We start from the raw sequence: 22,593 nt of genomic DNA on the forward strand, positions 1-22,593 counted from the left end.
CCTCTGCCACAGGGAACATGACGGAGCGGATCACTGTGTCCTGCAGCACCAGCCAGGACTTGCACGAATGGCTTGACCACTTGCAAAGGCTCACCAAAGGGACATGCAACACCGTATCCAAAACGCAGTCCTGGAGCGCTCATTCGGTATGTGTCTCGCCTCCCCAGCCCCTCTGCTGCCTAGGGTTCCTCAGCGCTGCCTGATCTCTCTGTTTTGGCAGCGCACCTTGATACCGAGGTAATGTGTGCAGCTGTAAGACACATCCTGCAGTTTTGCTTGTAACCGTGTTGTGCTTGTACCATTTTACATGCATCCTCCCCTATTTTTGCTGCAACCTAAATGTCTCAAACGAGTTCACAGTGAACTCTTGTCCATCCCCCTCTGCTTCTCTACATTGTTTGGTGGCTAACAGTCTTAATTTGCTTCTCATCTATTTTCTCAGACATTTAGTTCAGCCGGACAGATCCGTGGGCCTCTGGAACCCCCTAAAATCCTCAAGCCCTGGAGCTTGAGCTGCCTCCGTCCTGCTCCTCCGCTCAGACCGTCGGCAGCACTGAGTTACAAAGAGGTAATCATCCCACGTGCCTGCAGAGCACCGTGGTTTCATAGCAGTCCCTAGTGCTTGTGTCCAGGGTTCTTATCCTATAGCGAGTGCACAGAAGCTTAGGTTAATGGGGGTGCTGAGAGAGATTACTTTGCCCCAGTCCTGCGACGGATGCTTGTTGCCATGGCTGGCTTTGTGCTACAAGTGAAGCATGAGCACATGTGTTTGCAGGCTCAGCTCCGTTCCCGATGTTTGCTGTCAGCTGCTGTGGCCAGAGCCCTCAGCTGCTGGATGTCACCAGTCCCACAGCGGGGTGTCCCACAGCCTTGTGTGTCCCATCGGTGCTGTGGTGGATGGAGCTGCCTCCCCTTCTCCTCCTCCTGCCTTGGTCTGAGCTGTGGGTGGGAGCTGGGCTCCCTGCTGGGATGTGCTGCATCGAGAGGAGCCGTAGCAGCGGCTCAGCAGTGGCCAGGGCAGCACTGCAGGATCAATCAGCAATGCTGCACCAAGAGGAAGAGGAAGAAGGCCTGTTGGTATTTCTTGTGTCTTCCACCCTCTGTTTTGGTGGCTGGAGCAGGGCTCTCTGCAGCAGCCGTGGGGCTCAGCCCTCCTCCGCTGCCCACCTGAGCGTTTTACACCCTTACCCTGGGATTGCTTCCCCTGCAGAAACCCCAAGCCTGAGAGGTAGGAGGCGGCATGGGGAAACCCAAAATACAACGCAGCTCTGATTCTCACCCCCCACTGTAACTGCAGTGCTCTCCTTCCCTACCTCACGTTAAACTTGTGGGATTACTCACCAGTAACTCGGGTAACGTTCCTCTTACTGAATGAGCACTCCGGTTCTGAGTCAGACGCCTTTCTTGGTACAGCAGCCCTGGGAGTGTCGCTGCCCGGGCTCCCAGCAGGGACAGGGACAAGGAGGGGTCTTGCACCCTCCCAGCCCCCCAGCACTCGGGGATGGAGAGCCCAGCAGCCAGGGGGCCTGTGGGTCCGCTACTCCAGGTCGAGATTTTGGGTAGCCTCATGGCATTTTGTTACCTTAATTTCGCAAAAATTGTTAAACAACGCATTTCAGTTCGGGAATTAAATTGTTCAAAAACCAACAGAGCAGACTGGAAATGACCCTTAATCTTTGCATGGTCCAAATCCCTAACAGAGATTAAATTGTTTCTTGCTTGCATGGTGAATTAAAATACAGGACGAGGCTTGAATTGGAGGAGAGATTTTTCTGTGTGAAAGTGCAAGGTGATATTTGTTTATGAGGTAGGCCAAAACCACAGATTGAGCGATATCATTAATACCACGGTCCTTTGCAGTTTCTCAGTTGTCCCCTGCCGTGCATAGCAGGAGTCAAGGTTTTTGCCGCAGAGGCCGGCCGGGCGGGGAGCCCTGAGGGGTGGGATGCTGCTGCAGGCGGGATGGCAGCTGCAAGGTGTCAAAGGACCAAAAATGTGGTTTCCACCAGAACGGGCTGTACCAGGTGTTGACGGGAACTCAAAGGTCAATGGGTCCGCCAGAGCCGGAGCAGAGCTGGGCAGGCACAGCCTGGTCCCCAGTCAGTCCTGCCTGCGCCGGGGGGCAGCCCCCCTCTCAGGGGAGGGACTCCTGGACACGAGCATATGATGACAAATGTGAAGTAAGTTCAGTTGTTGGCGCAAGCAGATCCGCATCTGCCTCGTCTCTCCCTCCGGGGTGCTCAGTCACTACACAGATCTCTTATTTCACTGTATTTTAATTTTTATTCTTTAAATTAAAGTCGGGCACAAAGTGAACTATACTAACAGCTCAGTGCAAGCCACCTTCCTATAATGAAGATACAATGAAGGAATACAAATTGCAAAGGTTATTTGCAGGGACGGGAGTGGGGGAGTTTGATTAAAAGATTAGAGATTTTCAGACATCCAGTGTCACTTTAATCGGCTTCTAGTAGTGTAGGACGGGATGGCACAGTCTTGTGCATTTCCTCATACCTAGCTGTGCTCAGGAAACCCCAGAACCTGCTTGCGTACCGCACAGCACTCTTGTTATTTCCATTGAAATTGGGTCATTTTCCCTGTTCTGTTTCCAGTAATCATTTGACATGACAGAGCAGGTGCTATGGGTAAAGCGGTGTGTCCGGATTCAGGTTAGCAAAGTGAAAAAGAATTACAGATGATTTCTTCAACTTTTTTTTTGTTTGTTTAAGTGGCCTGCTTTGCATTAGGTGAAGGGTTTATAACATTGGGATGCAGGACTCTGCTGGCCAGACCTGCAGGAGAGCCGTGTGGCTCCCTGTGCTGGGCATCCCAGGGATGGGACCCTCCATGGGGTGTGCAGGGAGCTCCCTGTCCTGCCAGCGGAGCAGGGAGATGCTGCTGCGCTGATGCCTGATGCAGTCGGGTCTCCAGTGAGGATGGCAGGTCCCCTCCGAGAAGATGCAGTCCTGGGAGATTGTCACCAGGATGGGCAGAGCATCCCATCGTCCTGGCTGGGCTGCTTGAAGACTGCAGGACTGGTGTTGAGCACGGGGCCAGACCCCAGGCTGCTCCCCAGGGCTCGGACTGAGCCAGGCGCGCAGGGCGGCTGCAGCGTTGGCTAGCACCTATGGGTCCTGCATTTTTAAGCACCATTTTAGACAACCAACATCTACAGAAACCTACTACTAACCAAGGAGGCATGTTCTCTATTTTGATGTGTTTAGAGTGTATTAATGCCCACTCACCATGTGTTTCACATGTAATTTTTTCAGTTCTGCATGACACCGTGCTCCTTTGCATGTCGATAGTGCTCTAAAACCAGTATGGAGGGTATGCCACATTAATCGCAAGACTAACATTTAAATGTGTTTTAGAATTGTGGATTTAATAGACTTGATCAATAAAATCATCAGTCTCTCACACTCATCTTCTCTTTCTTTGCATATTCATTGTAGAGGATGTCTTATATCTTAAAGGTAAGGGTAGATACATCTCTTTGGCTTAGCTTGTCGTGGCAGAGAATGCTTGTTCCTGTTCAAGCTTCTTGTGCTTGCATGACCCTGTGTCGATAATTTATTGTGAGAGTCAGTGGCAACTGGCAAATGTATTCTGAGATAACTCTCAAGAAGGATTTGGTACTTCAACTTCCTGGCATGCCTCTTCTCCTGCTTAGAATCCATATTGCATGTAACCTGCTAATACACTAATTCTCTCCAAATCAGCAAGACTTGTAGCTCTGTGAAGGAGATAAAAGCTTGTGTTTCTTGCTTGTGGAGTCATAGCAAACACTAACTTTGTGTGTATTTGTTTGTTCTCTGTGTATGTGTGGGGGGGATTTATACTCTCAAACAAATTGTTTGGAAACAATGTAATTTGCCAACTCTTTTATATTAAAAATCAAATTAAGTCAAGGAAACAAACAATATTATAGGATTTTCTAACAAAGACCACAGAGCTGATAAGCAGACTAAAAGTGCTGTGAGTGTGTTTGAATTCTTTGGCTAAAGGATCTTAGCCAAGGGTTGAATTCCCTAAAGGAGCTTGTCCAGACCTGCAGGTGCAATTCCCACTGCTGTTCCAGGGACCAGTGGGCCACAACCAGCGCATGGGAAAGGCAAAAAGCATCATTTTTCCCGACTTCCTCATTGTCTGCTTTGTAGTTCTCTAATGTGTTGTGTGTAACATGGGTAGCTGCATTCAGCTGCGCGGCTCCACTGTTCGAGCTGCCTTTGGTTCTGGTTAAACACAAGAGTCTGTTTCTCTATAGGATTCCAGCAAAAGTCCCAAAACGATGAAGAAGTTTCTTCCGAAAAGGAAAACTGAGAGAAAACCATCTGATGAAGAATTTGTTATTCGGAAAAGTAAGCGTTGTATTTTTCTCTTTGTGGGGGTTTCTGTGTACAGAGTGATCTCCAACAGGCCTTTGAGAGCAACCTTTCTTACGGTGCAGGATGCGACAGGATGCTCACATTGTGAGCAAGCCTATGTGCTGCTGAGCAGAGGAGGCTTCTGGAAGCACGCTGGTCCTCAGCCTCTGCCAGATCCCCTCCCAGTTACCACTACTAGGCATGCTACCACCCTCCTGGTGACTGCTAGCACAAGATCATGTGGTTGTGGGCGGTCTTGTCCTGGCTATGAAGCCAGGGAACTACTTTGAAGTAGTTAAAAGCTGCCGTAAGACTCCACATCAGTGGTCAACAAAATATATCTGGGAGCTGGGACAAGCCCTCACCTGGCCATGCCAGCAAGTCCTGGAACAGTTTCCATGCAGGACCAGGGAACAAAACAAGACCCCATCCCTGTGGGTGTTCACCCGCACAGAGGGATGTCCTGACAGCTCCCTGAAGTCCACGCGGGACGCTCCGTGGGGGTTTTACGTCAAAGGCCATTGTCACCCAGCAATGAGATGCTATGATGTCCAGCCTGAAGGTCAGTTGTCCCCCTCGAGAAGACAGCACTGAGCTGCTGGGGCTGGAAATGAAGCCTTCATGTTTCCAAGTCCTGCTCTGATGCAGCTGTGCCAGACCCCTCCTAGCAGGGCTGCTCTGCCTTCCCATCACCTTTGGGTGCTCCCTGCACCCAAAGTCAGACATCACACCCTGAGTTTTGCTGAGATGAGCAGCTGGAAGTGCATTTTCATACCATTTAATCATGGTGCTCAATGCCACAGGATGTTACAAAGGCCAGAAAATATAAAGAACCTCAAAAGGGAAATTAGGCAAAGTCCCAGAGACAGTGTCAGTCAAGGAAACAACATGCACCTCTCTTACGGGACTTGGAAGCAAAAGTTGGGGGAGGTGAAGCCAAAGCCCTTTGCTTTTTGTGATAGCTGTTGCCTGCAATGTTTTACAGGTACGGCTGCGCTGGAAGAAGATGCTCAGATCCTGAAGGTGATCGAGGCATACTGTACTGGGGCAGGCTTCCAGCAAGCTCTCAGCTCAGGTGGGCACACAACCAGACTATTCGGTTCTTACTCTGCCTGTAACACTGATAACCCCTCTGGGAAAAAACAGATGGTTGCATCATATAGCAAGACTCATGCTAGGAAACTGTGGTGTTCAATCTTCAAGATAAGGGAGCTTCATCTGCCTAGTGGTTTAGTTGCCATTGTTTTTCTTCTAAACACAGAGAATGAAGCAGGTAGGAGGGCAGATGAGACACAGCCATTTCACCAGCAGTTGTTAGGAATTAAGCAAACCTAGTTAGTGCCTGTGGCTGTCAGCACTGAAAACCTGATGGTAATCTCAGGTTGCATATAGCTTTCGAAAGGAAGCATGAATATTATCTCTCAATCAGCTGCGTGTTTAAGAACAAGCTGCTTCATAAGAACCTATTTAACATCTTCAACTCTGGAAGTATAACTATTTATCATTGCTGGTGAGATGTCAAATCACCGAACTATCAAATAATAGTACATTTAAAAACGGGAGACCATGTTTCTTCTGAGAGCTCTTGATCCTGATCAAGTTATTTCATTTATAAGTCATGATGTAGCTTTAGATGCAATGAGCACTCTTGAAAACTTTCCACTTGCTGCTTCAGCTCCAGGGTAACGGTGCTTACAAGTCCATATCTAACCGAGGCAGAGAGCTGGTGGCTGCTCCAGCCCCTGCGTCCCCAGCCTGCCCCGGGCTTGCAGAGGAGCAGGGAGAACCAGGGATGCTGTCTCCAGAGCAGTGTGGGCATCAGAGATAGTGTCCCTTTTTCTTCCTGATGAGTAATTCTTGTGCACAGGCTCCCGTAAAGACTCCATCCCCCAAGTCCTTCTTCCTGAGGAAGAGAAAATCATCATAGAGGAAACACGAAGCAACGGCCAGACTGTCACAGAGGAAAAGTAAGCACAGCTGCTCTCCACTTGCAGATTCCCCTGTTGCTTTTCAGAAGGACATTAAAAACTAACGCTCTCTCCTACTGCATCTCTGCAGAGGAGCAGGGCTGGTGTCAGCGACTGCTGCGGGTCCTGGCGAGAACCACTGGGCTATTTCAGTTGCTATTTCGCTATTTCGTCCCTTTTTAAGAGCAGAGCCACCTTCCCAGCTGCTCTGACATGGCTGTAACCCTCTGGAAGTCTGTGTGCTGGTCCCAGGAGCCAGTTTATCAAGTCCCAGAGCTTATCTGGATGTAGCCAATGGGGACGGGGAGGACAGAACCAGACAAATGGCTTTTTTTTTTTTTTTTTTCTTCCAAACTACTGACATACTGGGCTGCTGCTGCCCCTCGGGAGCCTGCCTGGCAGCCGGGTGATGCTGTCTGTGCGTGCTCCCAGCCTGTTACAGAGCTTCAGCATCTAGGTGACTGTGCTGATCTGCTCCTTTTCTAACCCAGACAGGGAATTCCTTTAATGCTTGGGTTTTTTTGCAGCATAACCTCAAAGAATCAAGGCTGTTTTACAAAAGATGCTCAGGCATTTCCAGTTTTAATGTCATTGTTATTTATCGCAGTGGAGTAAACAAGGAAGCCAAAGCCACAGGCCTTTGTTGATACCTTGTTCTGCTATCTTTACATTATTTTTCTTGAGTTTTCAGATTTTTTTTTTTGAGCTTTTGATTTTGGGCTCTGTTTCCAGAGTCCCTTCATGGGCAGCAGCAATAGCTGCAACCTGATGGAAAGCAGAAGCTGGAAGCACCTTCCCCATCAGTGCCTCCCTCGTGAAAGCTCCTATGCTGCTGCTCTTCTGCTGCACTCCAGCTCTCTTTATTTCTTTTTTTTTTTTTTTTTTATTTCTTTTTGCAGGAGCCTTGTTGACACAGTTTATGCACTGAAAGATGAAGTCAAAGAACTGAAGCAGGTAATTTGAGTGGTTTTGTTTCCGCTGGCTGCAGTGGGTTGTTGTCTTTGACCGGTTGGTGCCCAGGAAAAGTCTTGCCGATGCCGGTGCAATCCTTCAGCTCCCCAAATCAGCATTAGTTTTCTTCTGGTTTAGCTCCCTGAATCAGCTCGCCATGCAGCCGCTTGAGCACCAGAACCAGCAGGAGGGAAGGAGTATTTGGTCTTTGTTGTAACATAAAACTTCCCCGCTCTTTCAACTTGACTATTCATTTTATAGGGGTCTGGTGGGTATCGATTCTTCTAGACTTGGAAGAAATACATCCCCCTCCGTCCAGCCCCAAGGCTGGAGGTGGGAGAGACCACCCCAGGAGAACAGGGTCCTCCAACCCAGGCTAAAATTAGGTTTCCAGGAGGATGGTTCTGCCTGCTCAAAGTCACTGGGACTTTTGTGCAGGTCTGTAAGGTGGTAAGGTTCTGCTTGAGTGGATTGGACCACAAGTAACCCATGTTATTCATCCTCACAAGCCGGTAGTGACCTGTTAGATGTCCATGGCATCCCCTCCAAGCCACCCGACAGTCAGGGCATGGAAGGACCTCATTGTGTGAAGTGCGTGGGCATTAACTGCGTCCTTATTCCTTTATTTTCCGCCTTGCAGGAGAACAAAAGGATGAAACAGTGTTTGGAGGAAGAGCTTAAATCCAGGAGGGACTTGGAGAAGCTGGTTAGAAGGCTGCTGAAGCAGACAGACGAGTGTGGCAGGGAGGACACGGGGCGCAAGTCATCCCTGATCGCCTGAATTTGGGGAAAAGCTGCTGGCAGTGGTGTGTGACCTCAGGTGTTTTTTGGGAAGCAGAACTGGATCCTTTGCCTCTTCTTGCTCCTTATTTTGTTGGGTTTGGGAATTTTGTTACAAAAAAAAAAGTCATAGAGAAAAAAAATAGTTTTTCTTCCATTCAGTAAGGAAATAAACCAGAAACAGTCGATCACAACTAAACCAGTAAGCAAGCGGTCCATGATTCACAATTCATCTGCAGCAACTAATACCTCATCGTACCTGCTACTGGGAGCAAATACAAACTCTGCTAATGATTGCCGCTCACCAAAGGGTTTGGCAGCAGTTTCCTAGAGGAAGCTTAAGCACTTTTTAATGCTTTCATTCTTTTCAAAAGCACCGGTACCTATTTATTGAATGAAAACATTACTGAGGTGGCATTGAGCAGAAACCAAAAAGCACCATGCTCCTCTTTTCAGATAATCACAACTGGGGAAGCTTTTCCCATTCACTTTCTTTTTCCCCATTAGTTGACTGTAGCGAACTAGAGCCCAGCAATACTGTGGTTCCCGTGTGGCCTTGATACTGATTAAAATGTGCAATTAACATGAAGACATTTGAACTCCTTGGGGAAGTCAGATCTGGAGCACCTGTCAGAGTGCATGGGAAGGTATGTTGCACAGTACTGCCTCCTAACAGCTCGTGATTAGCACAACAGGTAACTGCTGTTCTGCCCCCCATCCCTTTTCTTATGCATGACCAATAAGTCCTACCCCCTGCTTTGTTTTCACATTGAGTGTCCAGCTATTGTATGAGTTTATAGTTTTGCTGTGCTTCCCCTTGCAGGACATGCTTTTCTCTGTATGAAATGTAAACACTGCTTGACAACAAAAACAACCCCCAAATGTGTTGGTTCCCTGCTCCCTTCTGCCCACGAGGCTCTCCATCTCTCCTTGCCAAAGGCTGGGAACGTAGCCAACGGCCACTTCTCCCCCGTTGCCCCAAAGGGGCTTTCTGCTATGAAAAAGGAACTTTCTCTTGGGATAGGAAAACTATTTATGCTTTGGCAAGAGCTGGGATGCTCCTAGGGCAAGGATGTGCAACACCCTTCCAGATCCCTGCGCAGCTCCTCGAACACAGCACACAGGCAACATGCATATGTATCGGCTATCTTCATCTCATTTGGTGTTATACCCTAGTTTAGAAGTGATGTTTTTGTTCCTTCCTTAGCAGCGTTATAAAAGTAACATTCTGTTAATGGTAAGCCTTATGTATATCACAGGGCAGCATGGTCCCCGGGTGTGCAGACACACCGCAGCTCAGTACAGTCATACCATTACCTTGGTCATGAAGGACATAATACAGGCAATAATTACAACTCCCCCCTTGCAATTAAAATTTAGCCAGCACATAGCAAATGGTGTTTGGGGAGAGCTAGACTCAAAAACAGCACAAGGTGTGTAAAAAAACCCCCTCTTTAAGTCTAAGCTGTTTCTAGGACAAAACAGAGGTCTTCTTTGCTCTGGCTACACTTGCCATCTCCAGAGCGTCCCCGCCGGACGGCAGCTCTCTGCATCCCCGCCCAGGCACGCAGGTGAGCAGTTTGGTTAGCAGTCAAGCCCTCTGTGCCAGCTAATCATTTTCCAGGATAACCACCTTTGCTGCGTGCTGAGCAGCTCGCACTGCTGTTCTGGGATGCTGTCCCCAGGCAGCCCTGCGGTGTCTGGTGCTGCCTGCCCACAGGCGGGCTGGGGACCAGGCTCACGATGTGCAGCCAGTGCAAGGAAGCAAACCGAGGGCCGTTTACGCTCCTAGGAGAGGGTGAAAATATTTCCCTGCTCCCCCCCAGTTTAGTTGAAACCTGTGCTGTGTACATATGCATGTTTGTAAGATGTAATGTGATGGAGGGCACACTGGGACATGCTGGATCAAGCATTTGTCAAGAGCTAGAAGCCAAAAAAGACAAGAAAATAAAATAAAAGGAAAAGAAGCCATGCCGGTTGGACAGCAATGTTTCCATATTTACTTTGTTTACAGTGCTTTGTAAATAGGTTCTAGTGAGTCTGTCTTTAGATGGATGTTGTGTCAGCTGCCTTCCAGTTTGTCTTTGTCATGTAGGTTTATTTACTGTAACTACTTATGCAAGTTCAACTTTTCTAACATGTTTTTATTTTCAACAGTTTTTTAATTGACATTTTCAACAAATAAAGGAAGATAAAAATTGCTTCTTAGCTCTCAGTGCTGCTTCCTTTGTTTCTGCCATGAAACCAAAGCCAGGGCTTGCTTTGGGCATCCCTGGTTTGCTCAAAATGCCCATGGCTGCATCATCCACCCTTTGATTTACTTGATGCTGGCAGGGATACTGGTAAAAATGATGATGCTGGGCACTTGAGCTGTTGCTCCCACCATCACCCAGATCTGCAACAGTGATGGCACCTGCTCCCAGGGGAAGGAGATGCATTTCCATCCCTCAAGCCCCACTTGCACTCTGCTCACAAGGATGCTTCATGGAGAACTAGCTGCTCTGCACTGCACTGGTGGGTTGCTGTAGATAAGTGACTTCCTGCCTGTTTGAGATTTTTTTTTTTAGTTAGCTTGTGTTTTTTTTTTTTTTCTGGAGATTAGGTGTGGTGACAGGATTTCCTTTGGTCTACCACTTGGACAAGATCTCTCCTGCATGCTGGTATTTTTAACTCTTTGGTAGAGACAAGCCATACTCTCAGTCCACAGCCAAAGTGGGAAGTTCAAGGGCATGAGGACCAGACCCTGCTCTACCTCCCCAAACACAGCAGTCAGAGAGGGAAAAAGAGCAAGCAGAAGAGAAACACTGGCCTCAGGCACAAGTGGTGTTTCGGGCAATTATTGCAGAGCTGCATCCAGAGCCTGCACTGGGTGGAAGGGCAAGGAGGAGGTGTTCCCCAGGCTCATTTTGGAGGGAGCATCTCTACACCTGGGTACCCATGAAGCCAGATCCAGGCCTTAACCAGAGACCCTCCTTCCTGCTCTCCCACTAAATACAGGGACTCTTGTCTTACACCAGATCCCAAACAGCCCCCTTGCACGACCCAGCTCCAACACAGGAAGCACCACATCCTCCAAATGGCTCCAAATGACCATCAGTGTGAAAAATCAGAACCCACCCACCCCCCAGCTTAACCTGCACAGCCCAAAGCACTGCCGCAGCTGGGGATGCCCTGGAGGTGCCCGTCTGCAGGGGGCTGCTCCTGCCAACTGCCCCAGTGCAGCACTGCTCCATGGCACAAGTACCCCCAAGCCCAAACCAGAAGGAGAAGTCTCCCTTGCCCCCAGGCAGGGGTTCCTGCAACGGGTTTGGCTTCCTAGAAGAGGTGGTGGCAGCTCCTAGAAAGAGCTGGAGAACCTGCCGATGAGGTCCCTGCCCTGAGGAGAGGAAAGGGCGGGCACCAAGCGAGGGGTACCAAGGCAAGGCTGGCAGCCAGGCACACAGTGCTGAACTGGGGACAGGGATAAAAAGCAAGTCCGAAGTAGCGCACAGAGGTGCGAGGGCAGGCTTGTCGCCCGAGCAGCCACCGTGCACAGCCACGCAGCACGTAGACAGCTGTTCTCATGCTCCTGCTGTCTGGCAGCCCTGAGCTCAGCAGCACAAGCTGGCGAGACCCTGCTTTGAAACCAGCATCACAACATTTTTTTTGATAAAATCAACAAACCAAAATCTCATTTCATATACAAAACTAAAAGAAATATACATTTGCCAGTGAGTTCAGTGTGTCTTGAGCCATGCAAGCACCTTTCCCAGCAGATGACCATGGCACTGCTTGCTCCTGCTGCTGCTCATCCATGACCCACCCTGTGCCAGTCCTGCTGATGTCCCCCATGTACTCATCATCCTGACATCCCCTTCTCCCTTCTTTACTCAGTAAGGAGATAAAAAAAATCAGTTCAGACACCATAAAATTCACAGCCCAAGAAGTGACAGGGAGGCCCCACGTCAAGGGAAAAATCAATGTATTGACAACCTTCAAACTTTCCGCGGGGAGAGGAAACCTGCGCTTGCCGCGGCACTGGGCAGGGGCCAGGGAGGAGAGCAAAGCCGTTCAGGAGAAGGCCACAGCTGGATGGTAGCAATTGCATCTCCTCCCCTCCCACGCGCTACCTCATGTCTGAATCCCACGGGCTATTTTTGGCAAGCAAAGAAACAGAGGCAAGAAACAAAAGCCCTGGGAAAGGCAGCACCACGGGCAGGGGAAGTGGCAGTTTGCATCTGCTGCTCTTGCTGCAGAATTTATTGAGCTGTTTTATGCCTTTTGTTTGTTTGTTGTTTCCTTTTCCCCTCTTTAATTGTTTCCCCCAACCATGCATGAAAATCTATTTCTCCATGGATTTGCAGCTTGCAGGTCCCCTCTCAGTGGTTTGGGCTGGGGATTGCGGCCTGGCCCAAACCCTCTGGCAGGTGCTTCCAGCAACCAAAGCTGGTGGGCTGCAGGGGGCTGTGTGTGTGAGGGACATGCGCTGATCGCGTTTTTCCCTCATTGCTGCTCCACAAGGTTTTGGGCACCCAGAAGTGGCCACACATGTGCTCCCCCCTACACTTCCTATCCACTCCCTCCCAGCTGGCTTTTCCCCCTTTCTCAGACCATGTTACTTGGCATCAGCTTTTGTTTCTCCCGTGGCTCCCACCCGCACTCCCGCCACAGCCAGGCACTTCCACTTCCCCATGGAAGTCTGGGGTCTCCAGCCACGCCAGCACTGCCTCCATGGGCCCAGCCTGCAGGGGCTGGCTGGATTTTGGCAGTGGCAGGGATACGGTCAGACCCACACCACGGCTGGAAGTGGCCACCCAGCCCCTGCTGCCACGTGTGCAGTGGCCACAGACTCCCTCCGTGCACAGCATCCATCCCACCGAGCAGAGACATCCTGGCAGGCTCCATGCCCTTAGGGCAGGCAAGACTAAACCTCTTCCAGCCAGGTGTCCTAAAACCCCATAAATTAGACCCCACCCCTCTGCTCCACAGCTGTGCTGGGAGCCTCCCAGGGCGGGGTGTGTGGGGGTGTGTGTGTCCCTGCTCCTTCTTCCAGCCAAAATGCCCCTGGTGATGCCCAGACCTGGCACCCCAACATGCCCCAAAGAACGGGGTGGGATGGCTGTCCCTGGAGGCTTTTGGGACTGGCTGTTCCCACTGTGGACCCTGCTGCCCTCTTGGTCCCCTGACCCCAGGCAGGACCCCGGGAAATCCCAGCCTGGGGCTGAAAAGGCTAGGCAGTCTGCAAAGCATACAAAGCACCCTATCTCTTAATTCAGAAGATATATTAGTTGTAGGGTGACAGTGGACAGAACTCCACAGTTGGGAAGGGGGAACCATGAACACTGAAATATCCTGCAAAACACAGCTATGGCCATGCGCCATCCCTTGGCCCATAGTCCCTCTCTGTTCATGAATATAAGAAGGTTTTAGTTAAATACTTTTTATACATGGTGTCAGACAAGAGTGGTCCATTCCCTAATGAAGTTAGGCAGTTTTGGAGAACAGCCAACAAATACGTATTAAATTATAACCAAACTACACTGGCTGTGATCTCTCCTCTACTGACCTTGGGAGGGGGCCATGCCAGGCACCTAGCACCATAAGGAGCTGTGCAGACTGTCCTGTCCATCCCAGCAGTGATGGCACTCGGGCACTGTGTTAGGGCCAGACCTGCAGCCTCCAGCCAAGCAAACCCTAAGGACTGCCCAAATCTGAAAGCTCTTCCACTTGCAAACCTGTTGGCTTCCAGGAGTATTGCCACACTTTTGCACTCCAACAAGTGTGACCTCTATAACAAATTGCTCCAAGCTTGCCACCTTTGGCATCTTTAGATGCTTTTAAAAAATGCTGTATCAACATCCTTGTGCCCTGCTGTTGCTTAGCTCACCTTCCCTGCAGGCCAAGCTGGAGAACAGCTTTGGGGAGACCCCAATGTTCAGTGTCACTCAGGTACCCTTTGCCCAAGAGGGCATCCTGCCCGTCTGCACAGTTCTCCTCTCCTGATGCTCCTGGAAAAGTGCCTCTGTGGGCATGTCCTCACTGAGGACAGCCAGAAGATGCTCTGCACATGCATGTTGGAGCACCTGGGAAGAAACAGCTGGTGCTGCCACCCCTGTGCTTTCCTGGTCCTCGTTCTAGGGTAGGAAGGGTCTCAGGAGAGGAGGCAGGTCCAAATTTGGTGGTGGTGGCCAACTCCCTATCCACAGGGGGGTGAAACGGTCCACAGGCAGAGGGTCCTCTACCTGCAGAGGTGAGAGGAGGACAGTCTGGCAAGTGGATTTGGGCAACCAAGAGCAGAGCACCGCTGGTGCCTTACCCACACTCTGGCTTGAAATCCACAGCCCCTCCATGGCCACTGATCTTCCCTCTGATGCAGGGCAATTGTCACCGACCGTGAACCTGGCCAAGGCAGCATCACCCTAAGCAAGAAGGCTGGTTGAGTTTCATAGATAGGCATGGGTGGAAAAAAGGGGGTTCTCAAGAGAAAGCAGACAGTTAGGGTGGCAACGATGCATCACCAGCAGCTAACACGTAAGGACAACGCTTGGCTGATTGATCCCTTTAGAGGAGACGTTCCTAAGCCTTTTAATGTTTTTCCATTTATGTTTTGTAAGCAGATCGGTATGGGAGATATGTATGAACCTAGCTTGTCTGGAGTGCCCTGAGCCATCCTACGTTGTTAGGAAAGAAACGTTGATGGTAGAGTTTGCTAAATAAAGCTCTTGTGACATAACGGGGACATCCACCCTGCCAGGCACACAGAGCATGGTGGACCCAGACACACAACACCAGCATGTACCAAACCATTGGCAATGAAAGAAAAAAGCAAAGTGCGAACAACTACAGCTTCAAACTTTGTTCCACTTGTGTTCTCAGGGCCCCTTGGCCCCCATTAATAAATAACAAAATATACAACCAAAGAGGCAGAGGAACATAAATACGGGAAACAGGGAAAGCCACTTCACTCAACAAAGTCGGGTTGGGCCCCACCTTGGGGCAGCCCCCTCCTCACTACAGCTTGAAGATGCCAAAGTAGGTGCTGCCATGGCTGTAGTTCACTCGCGTTGAGTCTGTCACGTTGACAAAGATCATGTCGCCTTCCCGGAGCTTGAAGACGCCTCCCTCCCGGATGGACTGGAGGTCACAGAAAGGTGTAGAGGTGCTGTGTGTGTCTAGTCCCCTCAGCAAGAGCCGGTCCTCTTCCATGGGGAGATACAAATAAATATAGAGCGTGAAGGGTGCCGAAGTCGCTGCCTTGGTGCAGAAGCTGACTTGAGAGTAGATGTAGTAGAGCCCTGCTTCCTTCACCTTCAGTTTCCCCTCCTGGTAGGATATCAATTTGTTGTTCATGGGGCCATACATCGTTGTCTTCCACTCTAGCACTGTAGGAGGAAAGCAATGCAGATGAGCTGGGAGAAGGAGACATCCAGTTTGGCAGGCTGATTTTGGGGGAACACCCCACAGACATTTGGCATCACAGCCTGTGTCTGCTGTGGGGTGTGGGGGTGGGTCCTGACCACCCCAGGACACCATCCCTAGCCCAGAGAAGCAGGGTTCCCTTCCCCGCAGCCAGGACACGTTTAACCCATGTTTCTGGTCACTGGCGTTGACACTCTTGAATAGATTATGCAAGCGGAGGAGCATTTTGCTTCCTTCACCCAACCAAGTGGAAATTATTAGGGTGGAGGATTGCGCACAGTTGTTACTACAGGCCAAACACCCCCGTGCCGGCCCCTGTAGGACTGCTATCTCCACAGCTTTCAGTGGCACAGCCTCCGAGCCCTCAGAACAATGTCAAAACACACTGCAGCTCCTATCTTCAGAGGCACCCATCACAGGGCACATAGTTTTTCCAAACTAGGTGCTGCCTTTCCTCCAAAGTCCCTCCTCCACTTGGCCTCTGGACAAGGTGAGACTTCACCAAGGAAGTGCAAAAATAATTGTCCCAGAGGTTTGGTCCTTGACAGGGAGCAGAGCTGGAAGGGTTTTACATGGCAAGTGCTGCCTCCCACAACCAGCACCACTGCTCACATAGACCTGCTACTGGCATGGCTGTTGGGGCACTATCGGTGTCACGGGAGTAGCTCATGAGCACACACTTCTGCTGGCGTTGGTACAGATAAGTCAATACAGAGACCAGCAAACCACGGCCATAGGGGTTGAGCTCAGCTATGACTTCCACCTTCCCCAGCCTACAGAGACACTTGCGAGAGCATTAGGGATGAGCAACCCAGCTCCATGGGCAATAACGCGTTCGACTGTCCCAGCCCAGGGTCCCAGTCCCCACAGTGGGGCAGCACGTGTGGTGCTGGGGGAGCCACACAGCCTGCGGTCCCTGCCTGTGCATCCCACAGGGACGTTTCCTCTGTGCCCAACTGCTGAGGCACGGAGCTGAGCTCCAGGCAGCTGCTGCTCTCTGGGCAATTTCACCCTGCTGTATAGGCTCAACAAATGCTTAAGCAGGGAGTTTTAAAGTGCAGCAAGCTTCTCGCTTCTTTGATCTTATCTAACACTAAGCTTTCCACAGGTAGACTGAGCTCTGGGTGAAATGCTGCGTCAGAGATGGAAAGAGCAGTTGCCGATTACTGGCAGTTACTCCAGAATTAAATCACACATGCTCAGATTGTGAAATCCTTGCTAGATTGAAATTGACCTTGCAAGCTCTCACTTGCTTCAGTAATCCTTGCTCTTGCAGGACATCCATTAGCTGAGGCTATGCTGGGGGACGGAGCCGCGAGAGCAGCGTGGTCTGTGCAGAGGGATGCACAAATGCGAACGGACTCACAGGCATTTCGCAAACCTAATGTGGCCATGGCTGTGAATAAGTGCAGCTTGCTAGGATCAGTTTGGAGCTATCTATGTTGTGAATGCAAAGTATCAGCCAGCCTATATGGCTGCCAGGACCACTACAGGTGAGAACATCATTAGATTGGCAGATACACTATGCCAGCAGAGCCCTCCTGCAGCAGCCGCCCCAGCAGGACACGGCCAGGAGAACAAAAGCATTGTGTTTTGAGTCCAAAAGAGAAGTGAGAGATTGGTTTACTTAGATACAAAGGGAAATAGTTTTCCCTTCATAAAAAGCACCATAAAGATTAAGCCATTGAGGTACATTTCTAGGAAGGCATATATAAGGCTACTGAGGACAGCCGGCATGGGATGCGTGAACCCCATGCGGCACAGGCACACGTGGTGACGTGCCCACTGGGAGGTTCGCTGTGGTCTGGGGGCACGGTCTCATCCTGGAGTTGTATTGTCCCGGTCCCTGGCCCTACACAGACACGGGGCAGGATTGCAAGGCCCCGCTGGGGGATGCACAGTGCCATGCCTTGCTGGCTCCCTGGCCAAGGCAGTGTCAAGTGGGTCTGTCTTACCTGAGACTGTCTTGTTGCTCCTCTGACCTGCCAGGTGGGCTGCAATCGGCTGCCTCTTCTCTGCTGCAATTTGGAAAGGACAGTGTTACTGATGCCTTGGTACCCACTGCCCCCCTCCCCGGGCAGCACAGCTCCTCTGCAGAGGCCATGGCACCTCCCACCCTTGGTATTTCTCTGTGGGTCAAATCCAGTTCAGAGGCACTGTCTCCAAAGTCCCCAGATTTGAGTTAGGAGGCCTCTGCTCAGCAACGACACTCAGTCGCCTTTGAGGGGGACCCTCTGATGGATAAAGCCTGCAGAGGAGACCGTGCCACCTTGCCCACCGCAGGAACAGGACCTCAATGTGCCCACCCCTTACCTTCCACAGATGTCTCATTGTTGTGCATCAAATGGGGATATTCATGGTGTGCATGGCCTGCAATGCAAAAAAGCCACAGGTTTAATTTTGGATTAATTTTCACGGACTTCAGGTAACATAGCACCCAGAGCCACCTGCCCTGGTGAGACAACCATGCCCAGTGCCCCGATCTGCCAGCCCCATGCCACGCACAGTCCTACCCCATGGGGATGCTCCAAACCCTGACCCTGTCCCCTGCCTCCATGCCATGCCCTGGGGAACCAGCGGGCTGTTGCAGGGTGAAGGAAGCCCCTTCCCCAGCCAAGCTACTCCTCCTGCCCCAGCAAGCGATGTGTGTGCTGGCAGCACCAGGAAACTCACCTCTCTGCATTTCAAACTGGGGCTGCCCTTTACTGGCTCCTCCATCCTGAAAGAACACAAAAAACATACTTTTTTTTTTTAAAGATGTACAAATCAACAATTTTGAAAGCCTCTGTGTAAAGGATGCTCTGGGCATCACGCAGGTTGGTGCTGCTTGGCCCTGACAGCTCTTGGCAGAGGGTACCCAAAACCACAGAGCCTCTCCAACACCTTCCCCAGCATCACATACAGCCATGGGCTGACTGGCTGTTTGCAGAAGGGGGTTTGTAGGGTTTATGATCTTAGTTTTATGCAATTAAAATGATGTGATGGGGAAAGATTATTTGGAGAAAAAAAAAAAAAAAGAAACAAAAACCCATCTCCTTTTCTTTTAAAACCATGTCAGAAAGCCCAGTTGTAGCAAGCTGGGCCCATCCCTGTCCCAACAAGATGGGGTTTTCAGGACTGCTGAGCAGACACAATTTTCTGTTGTCATTTGGGTACTGATGCAAACCTGAAAGTTTAGCTGAGGCATTTGATGCCATTGGGCACTGACAATGAGGAAGAAATGCCCCTCTCCTGCCTGCTCTGGCCAGCACAGCCCCACTTAAACAGCGAATTCAATGGCTGAGGGGGCTGCGAGCACCTCATCCATGGCAGGGCAGCCCTCAGGCACTCTGGGAGGACATCACAGTGCAGAATGGCTCTTTTGCACCCAAATGTGAGGAGCTGACCAGCTGGAGGTGCCGTCCCTGAGCCCACAGGGTGGCATTTGCACAGCATCGTCTTCCTCCTCGGCAGATGGCAGGAGCCATGCTGCCCGGCCTGAGCCTTGCACCGTCATCGACACCTGGGCAAAGTGGGTGTAAAGGTGCTCCCAGCAGCAGGCGGCTGCGAGCGTCCTCACAGGCACTTGGCACAGAATCTGAGCAAGGTGCCAGACTTGCAGAAAGTCAACATTTTTTAGACCAGGATCAAAGTGCAGACCCAGGGCGGCTGCGGCTCTGTCCCTCCTGCTGCAAATCCCTCAGCATGCCGCAGCTGGGCATGCTCTGACCAACACCATTCTGAGAAAAAAAAAAGGATGAGATTTTTTGCTGATGTCAATATAGTGGAAAAATGTAGTGGAGAAAGAATATAGTGTAAAAAAGGGTGTGTACTACGCAGCCTCAAGGTAAAGGGCACCCATGGTTTTAAAAAAAGCTTTGGGTGAAACTGTGTGTGTGCCTGGGAGCCCCACTCCACCTTCAGAAGGGTCTTTATCCGCCTAACAGCAGTGTACCTTGCACTGGAGGTCCTGGAAGCCCTTTAAAATCTTTTCACAGTCCAATAATGTTGACTTCTGACCTTCTGCTGTCTGACATTTCTGCACTTTCCTCAGGAAGATGTAATCTTCATTTAAGCTCAACACCTCTTCCATCTGCCAAGGCGGGAGAGAAGAAAGGGTGAGTGGGATGCTACTGAGAAAGCTGGACCACAAGCAGCAGAGCTATGCTGTATCGCAGCCTGGAGAGCTCAGTGTTTGCTGTCCAGCATGGGGATAATCAGGGCAGACCCACTGTGGGTACCAACCACTTCCACAGCCACCCAGCACAGCATCTGTACCCACATCTGCCGGGAATCGCACCCACGGGGCTGACCCTGCTTGGCAACGCTGGATGAGAGGAGGATTGCTCAGGAGCCTCTTCTCATTTTCTATCAACATGATAATCAGGTTAAATGACCCATTCTGCCTTTTCCAAAAGGCACGTGGCAAATATCCATCCACCTGCATTTATAGACAGCAGCACAGAAATCTCAGCAAGTGGCTCAGGGCTCACTGCTGCTGCCCCAGCAGGCAGCCAGGATGCTCGCTCAGCCCTGCGCTGCCCTGCCTGTGCGGGGTGGCATTTCATTTTTTCAGCTAGCTTATCGACTGAAAGAGCTGCCAAGAGACCAAAAGGACTTGTGTGTTAGGGCTGAATTCTGCCAAGAGATTCAGGCTAAAAAAAATCAGAAAGCTAATAAAAGAACGTATAGATATATTTAAAAAAATACTGATTTTTGAAATTACACCTTTTTTTTTTGTAAAAACATTACATTTGGCTAAACAGTAAAGAGAGGTGCAGTCGGACATGAGGACGCACAGCCTGGCAGAGCGCTCAGTCGCAGGCAGTGCTGGGATGCAGACGGTTGGGTTTGGAGCCCTGCTGTGAGCTCTCAAGGCATCTGAAATCCTCCTGCCACCCGTGACTGCCTTTTGGCTGCCTCTGATCCTCTGCTACAGCCCCGTGCGGGCGCATTTCACTCTGCTGGGGACCCTCTACTCGCCCCTTCACCCCAGGCTGCAGCCTCTGTGCGGCAAAGTCCCCCTCTATCCCCCTGACTTTTAAGACCCTTTAGCTCAGGGTTTGCCCTCTACCCTTGAAGATCAGAATTTCAATTTAAGTTGAGACAACACGTTTAGAAATCAGTAATGACGATCTTATCGTTGTATCTGGTAAGGACGACTCATTCTGAGTTTTAGACACATTTCTTTAGCTGGTACTCTTTTCTGGTTTGGATGAAAGTAGCTTTAGATTGGTGATTTTAAGCATCGTGCAGTGCAGCTGCAGTCATGCAACCTCAAAACCAGCTTTATAGTTTGTAATTTTTTGGTAAATATTGTCCCAAGTATGGGACAAAATCACTGATACTGTGTCTCCTCAAAAAAAGACAAAGTACTAAGATCCACTCTTTTCTTCCCTGAACAGAAAGACATCATCTGAAGTGAGATGTTGGTAAAATTCATACATGCAAACACTAATAAAACGTCATTTCTGGACCCCTCATCCTTGCGTTTAGCATCACAGCGCTGCCAAGTGCTGCGGCACCAGAAAACCACCAATGACCCTAAAATAGCCATTTGTGTCTTTAAGCCACACTCTCCTCTCCCCAGACTGGCCATCGGCAGACAGATTTGCTATTACAGCTCTTCTGGATTAATCCATTCTTGTTTTGTTAATGAAGGTAACAGATCTCTTCCTTGGTGTATATCTCAGTGGCAAATAAAAGCAGAAATGAGAACATAGGTGTAATAAATGCCATTCCCGCATCCATACAGTGGCCAGCATCATCTTCTACCGTGTTCATCCTTTTGGTGAGCACATCTTGCCATGGCTGAAGACAAATCATGTTAGCAGTCCAGCAGAGACACTTTACTTTCTACACTTACCTTATCCATCTTCATGTGAAGATACAAACAGAAGAGTACAGTCCCAATCGTCTGTGCTACAATAAATACAGCGAGGAAGCCCATGAACATTTTCATCGTGCTGGGTGAGGTGCTGCTCATGGGTCGGGGTGTCTCAGGGCTGTAGGGTCCGTTCATCCTCCGTGCACGTTTGCTGGGGCTCCTTCAAATGTGCTGCTTGCAAGTAGCATGAGAACTGTTGTGCGAGCACCCGCTGCTCAAGGGATACAGGTTGCAGCAACCTACACTTCCTGGAAAAATCTCTTCGTAGTGGGTAGGTTTGTTCACTATTGTCTCCCACAACAAAAAAAGGTTGCTTAGGCTTTCTTCTCCTGTGCACTTCCATGCTTTTTCCTACTGTTCTACCAGAAACAGAGAGAGATGCTCTTATTCCATATATTCATATTTACCTTCAAAACACTCCAGACTATGCCTCAGTGTTTTTTCCTGCTGTGGATGAAAGTTTCATGGCAAGTCATCTTCAAAGAAATGAAGACTGTGAAACCCAGGACAGAGCTGCTGAACTGCAGTGTGGGCTACCAGGGGCTAGGAAGCACTCAGAAAGTTGGCTCTTTCCCAAAAGGAGAAGAGAGGGGTTTTGCCTTCTGTTTCCTTCATGGGAAGGATCATTTTGCAGCTAGGATGCTTGGCTGAGGCAGGTGGGTTGTGCTGGTTTCTGGTCTTCCCTCATGCTCCCCATGGGTGAAGTTTCTGCCTGGGTAGGCTGGATTATCCTTATGACCATCTCTACAGGCATTGGGACACCAGCATGGGCACAGCTTTCATGCTTCTCAAGAGTCAGCAGGATTTCAGGCCTTGGTGCTTGGAGAGTCAAGTTTTAAGCAACTTTGTCAGTACCCCAATGAGGTGCTCTTCCTGCACCCAAGGGAAGAAACATGCTCAGACCCTGTCCCCACTTAGCCATGTTACCTATATCTATATATCTAAGCATGAGAAAGGCTGCTGGGGGTGCTGAGCACTCCTGCCAGCTGCTGACCTTCCAGCATCGCCTCCATGCAACTTTGGGCAACCTGTGCATGTCCCCACACCTCTGGAGCAGCAGCAGGTTCTGCAGAGGTCCTGCCCCTGAGCCTTCCCTGCCCTGTCTCAGAGCTCTTCAGGCATCCAACACTTGTGCAGCCATGCACCACCGATACAATAATTCAGGGTAAATGCAGAGAGGTCCTCACTGCCTACAACAATCAACAGAACTCCTTTTTTCCATGTAAAGAGGATAAATCTATGTTTCTATTGGGGTGCAGAGGAG

At 50.1% G+C, this 22,593-nt stretch overlaps 2 protein-coding genes across 4 annotated transcripts in view; one reads left to right on the forward strand and one right to left on the reverse strand.

The window, feature by feature from the left end:
- The window catches only part of ARHGEF6 (Rac/Cdc42 guanine nucleotide exchange factor 6), a 40,837-nt gene extending 30,570 nt beyond the window's left edge, over nt 1-10,267 (forward strand). For 2 of the 3 annotated variants that reach the window (XM_064462931.1, XM_064462933.1), the window contains 8 exons: nt 13-146; nt 443-568; nt 3,456-3,476; nt 4,268-4,361; nt 5,353-5,442; nt 6,235-6,334; nt 7,234-7,288; nt 7,926-10,267. In XM_064462931.1, coding sequence (XP_064319001.1) covers nt 13-146; nt 443-568; nt 3,456-3,476; nt 4,268-4,361; nt 5,353-5,442; nt 6,235-6,334; nt 7,234-7,288; nt 7,926-8,066 — 761 coding nt within the window. In that variant the 3' untranslated portion in view covers nt 8,067-10,267. The remainder of the gene's footprint in view (nt 1-12; nt 147-442; nt 569-3,455; nt 3,477-4,267; nt 4,362-5,352; nt 5,443-6,234; nt 6,335-7,233; nt 7,289-7,925) is intronic. The other variant, XM_064462932.1, reaches the window with a different exon arrangement.
- A 4,520-nt stretch (nt 10,268-14,787) lies between these two features.
- Nucleotides 14,788-21,671, reverse strand: CD40LG (CD40 ligand). The gene is made up of 6 exons (XM_009511508.2): nt 21,309-21,671; nt 19,398-19,535; nt 18,137-18,182; nt 17,777-17,833; nt 17,419-17,481; nt 14,788-15,426 (listed from the first exon to the last, which is right to left on the reverse strand). Exons 1-6 carry the CDS (start codon nt 21,462-21,464, stop codon nt 15,056-15,058), a joined length of 831 nt encoding a protein of 276 aa, XP_009509803.1. The 5' UTR covers nt 21,465-21,671; the 3' UTR covers nt 14,788-15,055.
- Nucleotides 21,672-22,593: the final 922 nt, after the last annotated feature.

The sequence above is a fragment of the Phalacrocorax carbo genome, chromosome 11 (assembly GCF_963921805.1).
Source record: "Phalacrocorax carbo chromosome 11, bPhaCar2.1, whole genome shotgun sequence".
Classification (NCBI taxonomy): Eukaryota; Metazoa; Chordata; class Aves; order Suliformes; family Phalacrocoracidae; genus Phalacrocorax; species Phalacrocorax carbo.

Excerpts from the sequence above, each read along its gene's own strand:
- CD40LG (XM_009511508.2), bottom strand. The coding sequence starts at position 21,464 with ATGAACGGACCCTACAGCCCTGAGACACCCCGACCCATGAGCAGCACC. Across the intron at positions 18,183-19,397 it reads TCCAGGACCTCCAGTGCAAG|GATGGAGGAGCCAGTAAAGG; the intron begins GTACACTGCTGT and ends GTGTTCTTTCAG. Across the intron at positions 15,427-17,418 it reads GAGCAACAAGACAGTCTCAG|TGCTAGAGTGGAAGACAACG; the intron begins GTAAGACAGACC and ends TTCCTCCTACAG.